Genomic DNA, 5612 nt, shown 5'->3' on the forward strand with positions numbered 1-5612 from the left:
AACCTGCCAATGTATATACCAGTGATGGCGAACCTATGACACGTGTGTCAGAGGTGACACGCGGGTCAGAGGTTATATACCAACCCACACAGACACCCGCCAAATTAAGAGAGGAGGGCTGATATACATGAATGCATGGACCACTCATGAGGAAGTACTGCACATACACTTAAGGGGAGGGAGTCCCTCCACTAGCCATGAGCTTTACAAGGTCTGAAAGTCTCTGCCCCATCTCTCTTTCATCTCCCCCACGTACTCACTGTGACATGGAAGGGAGTCAGCAGAGACAGAGAGGCCATGGAATAACCCACTTATTATCTCGTGGCAACAGTGATGGTGCCATAAAATATCAGTGAGAAACCTGGATGGAGCCTTTCTTTGGACCAGGCACTCTACAAGATGCTCTTTCAGTCAGTTTTATGAATCCCAGAGATCTCTACCTTTTCCTTTTTTATTCTCCCTACCAGGGTTTCTGCAGCCCCTTCTCTTCTTCTAGATCACACTGCAACTTCATAATTTCCCTTTAAGAACTCAGAAGAATTATAGACAGTAAGGGTCTGAAGGTGGATTATGTGTGAGAAGTGTGGGAAGTCTAGGATGAGCCAGCATTTGTTGGTGATATGCCAACAAGTCTTTGCTAACAGGGTTTCCCTTGAGCCATGTTCAATTAAAGACATACCACAACTTAGAATGGTTCCTAAGTAATATTCACCCTGAGGCTTTGAGATATCTGAGAAGATGGAAGTCAGTTGTAATTGGTTCAGGAACAATTAATTAAAATGTTTTTTTCTTCATGCAACTATGACTCTTCAGGCCCCTCCCTTTCTGGCAGCCCTGCCCTTCTGTTGTAATGTGAATATATAAGTCAGAGTATACGGTCCCACACCCAGTCCTCCTGCTACTCTGCCATCAACTACTCTGGAGGGTCATCAAGAACCATGGTGCCCAGAAGCTTTGGTAAGAGGATACCAGCCCCAAGTCTAGCGTATGTGTTATCACACCCGTAGTGTACCTCTGAGCCCCAAACTTAATTCTCTTTCCTAGTCAATTATTGGCTTCTTCTATCCCGTAACCCCCCTGTGACATGTCTGACTGCATTACAATTTCTCCCCCAATCTGCAAATTTCAGAATCTTAGCTCTTCCCAGAGCCCTCCCTGCTACCCAGAGTCCATCTCAAAATCCACTCTGAGCTGTTGACAATGAAAGAAGCTCATTTGCATCATCTTGGGACCCATGACAGTGGCTAGAAGGCTACTCTCCAGCTTTATTCTCATTCTCCTTCTGCTTCTCAGCTGCCGTCTTCATTTTTGAACTCCTATTCTCAGACTTAGAAGGCCTCACAGGTGAGAGTGGTGCAGGGAGGAGGAGGGCTCCAAGGTCTAAGACCAGTCCTGGAGCCCATTCTGCTCTGGCTTATTCAGATACTGGGCTGTGGATGTGCCATCCAGCACCTAGGCGTGGGGACCAGATCTACAACCCCTTGGAGCAGTGCTGTGATGAGGGCACCGTCCTGTCCCTGAACCACACCCGCCTCTGTGGCCACAGCTGCACCTTCTGGCCCTGCTTCCAGCACTGCTGCCTTGAGTCCTGGGGCTCTCAGAATCGGGCCACTGTCAGGTTTAAGGTCCCAGGCACAAAGTCCAACTGCATTGCCGCCCCACTCAGCCTCTCTCTCTGGTTTATAGGTAATATGCTCCTGGGCCTAACTCCAAGGGCAACGGAAGGAGAGTTTGGGGGTCCAAGAGCTCTGTGGTTCCATTTCTTTGTCTGAACACCACCACCTGCCAACAGTGCAGGACCACATGGCAGAACCCAGTGCTCTGTCAGGCAACTCAGACACTGTGTGCCCTTTGCCACTGGCCCTGCTGGGCTGTACCCTGCAGCTCTCTGTTCCTCCCAGCCAAAGGAAATTTCTGCTACATCCCACTCCCTCTCTCTCCAGGTCCGGCCATGAGCTTCCAGCTGCAGGGCTGCTTCTCTGGACCTTCTGCATTTTCCTCCCTTCTCCTCTCCCCGTTTATTCTCAGTTGTCCACTTTTAGATGGGTCAATGCCTGGTTTCCTCAGGCATGGGCCTGTTGAGCAGCGATTTCTTTGTTGAATTATAGTTAACTTGTTATTTCAATGGAAAAGTTCAAGTGCTCTCGCTTGCTGCCAATCCTCTGAAGTAATTCAGGTCCTTTGCATTTCAATGCAAGTTGTAGGATTAGTTTGTTAATTTCTGAAGTCTTCCAATTTATGAACATGGATTCATTCCAGTTTGTTTATGTATTCTCTTCACTTTCTTTCAACAATGTTCTGTTGTTCTCAGTTTACAACATTTGCACTTCTTTTGTTAAGTTTATTCATAAGTATTTAATTTGGGTTCTATTGTAAATAGAATTATTCTCTTAATTTCATTTTCAGATGGTCTTTGCTAGTGTATACAATTGATTTTTATATGTTGATCTTGTATCTTACAACCTTGCTGACTTTTTCAGTTTGTTCTGCTGGGTCTTGGTAGCTTCCTTAGAATTTTTAACATACAAGATCATGTCATTTGCAAATAGAAATAGTTTTACCTCTTTTCCAATCTGAATGCACTCTATTTCTTTTCTGGCCTAATTTTTCAGGCTCAAACATCCAGTGCTCGGTTGAATAGAGTGGTGAGAGTGTCCTGCTCTTGATGCTAAAGGGAGAGCCTTCAGTCCTTCACCATTTAGTATGATATGTCGTGAGCTTTACTGTGGGTACCCTTCATCAGTTTGAGGAGGTTCTTTTCTATTAACAGCTTGTTCTATGTGGTAGTTTTTAAAAGATAGTCATGTTATTGCATCTATAAAAACATTCATGTCCCATACTTTTGAACTTCATCTCTCAAACTTCATCTGCAGTCATGGTGCCAGAAGCTGAAATACAGGAGAGCTACAACTCCAAGACCTAGTCAAGCCAAATCATATCCCCAAAAGCAACCATGCACCCTAATTCTCCCCCTGTAACCTCAGCTTCCTTCATCCTTCCAAATCACTTTATTGACACCTTTAATACCTGCTCTGACCTTCTGCCAACTGGGAAACTTCACTGCATTCTTACAATTGTAACATATGGTTCAAAGAGTTCCCCCTCTCCCCATTCTCTCCCCTCAAGGGATCCAGTATGTTTAGGCCCAGATTTCTGGGCTCTTACCTGTGTCAGGAACTAGACCCTATGCAGAGATGATCCCAAACTCAAATCTTTAAAACAAATCTGGAACTAAGCCTTCTCCACACTGGCCTGCCCTCCCTGGGGTCCACAACCCCAGCCTCGGCTTTAACCCTCCTTCCTTCTTCTCCAGGTTTCAACAGCATATTAGCCTTCCTCCTCCTCCTCTTGTGCTTAAAGTCAGGTGAGTGCAGGGTGGAAAGAATGAAGAGGGATGAGACTGCCCTTGGGAAGTGGTTTAAAGAGGATCCTGATTCAGGGCATGGGGATAGTGCCTGGTTCTCCTTGAAGTCACCAGCAATTTCTGTCCAGGGGCCCACATGAACTCCGGCCTGTGGCTGTGCCAGCAAGCACCCAGATGTGGGCACCGGATGTACAACCCTGAGGAGCAATGCTGTGATCATGACACCATCTTGCCCCTCAACCGGACCAACCTCTGTGGCCCCGGCTGCAAGTTCTGGCCCTGCTTTGAGCTCTGCTGTCCCGAGTCGTTTGGCCCCCAGAAGAGATTTGTTGTGAGACTGAAGGTTCTGGGGATGAACTCACGGTGCCCTACCTCTCCCATCTCCAGAGCCTGTCCTAAGTAAGGACCTGCCTCACTCAAGATGACAACAGGACAAGGGGGCTAAGGTAAGGATGAACTCTGGAGGCTGGGGCCCTCCAGGATAGGGATTCCAGTCCTGCATCTCCCCTCCCTCTCCATCTCTGCGTCTCTCCAAAACTGCTCAGTCTCCATCTCTTTCATTTTCTGCAGCTTATGAGGGACAACCCAGCCATCCTATTGGAACCTTGGAACATCTGGCTAAAAGCACACACCCTAACATATGAGAAGAAATGGGTGGGTGGTATGGTTTTCAAATGATAAAACCATGTCTTAGATTCTGGTGAGGTTAGATGTGTTCTTTCTGAATTTCCTGTGGCAACTTGCTGAGGAATGATTACACAGTAACTTCTCTCTGCTCCTAAAGCCCCCCCTGCCCACAGCAATCAGTGTCTCCTCAGTCAGCCTAAGTACCCTCTCTATACTCTGGGTCAGGGTTCTTCTCTTATCAAGGGGACAAGGAGTGAGGATGGGGAGGTGGATAGTCCTCCCTGTGGGGGAAGATGACCCAGCCCCGAGCCACCTTGTGGTTCCTGCACCTGCAGCTCCTATGGGAGGTGGGGAGGATGGAAGCTGCCCCGAGGAGCTGGAGCATTGCTGGGTTAAATGATAAACATCTAAATATTTTTAAATAGTATACAATACTCAAACATTGGTTGCTAGACACAATTTAATTCACCTGCTCTTAGTTTTTATTACAGATGGTCTCTTGTACTTTGTTGAATGTATATTTTCTTGATAGGAAGTGTGTTGTTAAATGTCAATCTAAGAAATGTTGGCTGTTTACATTTTGGTTATCATTGAAAAATTAAGGTTTCTAAGAGTGAAGAATCCTAATATATTTTAAAGAAAAAAGAAATAAAAGGCCTGTACAAGTTGCTGAAGGTATGACAGAAAGAAAGAATATTAGAGTAGAAATACTTAATGGAAGGTCTGAGGCATGGTTATGCATTTTTGAAGGACATAGAAAGAAGGTTTGAAGGCTAATTTGAAACTGTGAAATTTGTGAAGGTTGCATATGTGATGAGAAGAAAACGAGAAATGTTGAAAGAAAGAAATAAGTTCTAAAGTTAACTATTTACAAGAATTATAAAAGGGCCAGTTTACTCTGATCAAGAAAGTAAGGTTTCAGTCTCGAAGCCTGGCAGGACAAGGTTGCTGGATACTTCTTAAGCTAAACCAGAATATTCAGCAGCAGAATTTAAAGATAAGAGTGTGCATAATGCCTCAGACCACCATCCAGCCTGCTCTTCAGATTGGCTGGGGTGGCGGGTGGGTGGGGTCTGTACTTAATGGGTCAAATGTATAGGTTTGCTTACTTTGCTTTTCAATAAAGGAGCATACTTTAATTACTTGATAAGTCAGCTTTTCACAATATAATCAAGGTCTCATATAAACTCATTCATGTGAGAAGCCAATATTTTATGAACAACTGGTTCTAGTAAAGTCCAAAGTAAAATTTGCACTTATATGCAGATGAGCACTAGCCAAAAAAGAATGCTATTTAGAAGTAAATTTAAGCTTAAAAAGACGAAAAAAGAAGAAATGTAAAAATCTCTTCCACTACTATTTACCAAGTAAATTAAAAGTTATTATTGAAGCATTAAATCTCTCCATTAATGAGACACCATCTACACTAATAAAAGAGAAAAATGGTAATTGGCGTACGATGCTACCCTTTTCATTGGCTAATCAGGGCTATATGCAAATTAACTGCCAACTCAGATGGCAGTTAACTGACAACAAAGATGGTGGTTAATTTGCATATGGAGGCACAATGCAGGGAGGCGAAAGGGAAAGCAGGAAGAAGCCCCCTGCCACTGACAGTGAT

The 5612-nt window shown here is 44.6% G+C and overlaps 1 protein-coding gene across 3 annotated transcripts; it reads left to right on the plus strand.

Moving 5' to 3' along the window:
- Window positions 1–863: 863 nt before the first annotated feature.
- LOC107183900 (insulin growth factor-like family member 3) lies at window positions 864–4176 on the plus strand. 3 transcript variants are annotated; one of them, XM_015567141.1, is made up of 3 exons: window positions 883–957; window positions 3314–3364; window positions 3493–4176. In XM_015567141.1, exons 1-3 carry the CDS (start codon window positions 939–941, stop codon window positions 3765–3767), a joined length of 345 nt encoding a protein of 114 aa, XP_015422627.1. In that variant the 5' UTR covers window positions 883–938; the 3' UTR covers window positions 3768–4176. The 3 variants fall into 3 exon arrangements, 1 of the variants encoding a protein (XP_015422627.1); XR_001514720.1 differs by lacking the exons at window positions 3314–3364; window positions 3493–4176 and adding an exon at window positions 1294–1344 and having other exon boundaries at window positions 864–957; XR_001514721.1 differs by lacking the exons at window positions 3314–3364; window positions 3493–4176 and adding an exon at window positions 1130–1221.
- The last annotated feature ends 1436 nt before the right edge of the window (window positions 4177–5612 follow it).

The sequence above is a fragment of the Myotis davidii genome, unplaced genomic scaffold (genome assembly GCF_000327345.1).
Source record: "Myotis davidii unplaced genomic scaffold, ASM32734v1 scaffold1223, whole genome shotgun sequence".
NCBI classification, from domain to species: Eukaryota; Metazoa; Chordata; class Mammalia; order Chiroptera; family Vespertilionidae; genus Myotis; species Myotis davidii.

Coding starts and splice junctions, on each gene's coding strand:
- LOC107183900 (XM_015567141.1), top strand. Junction 3,365..3,492: donor CCTCTTGTGCTTAAAGTCAG/GTGAGTGCAGGG, acceptor ATTTCTGTCCAG/GGGCCCACATGAACTCCGGC.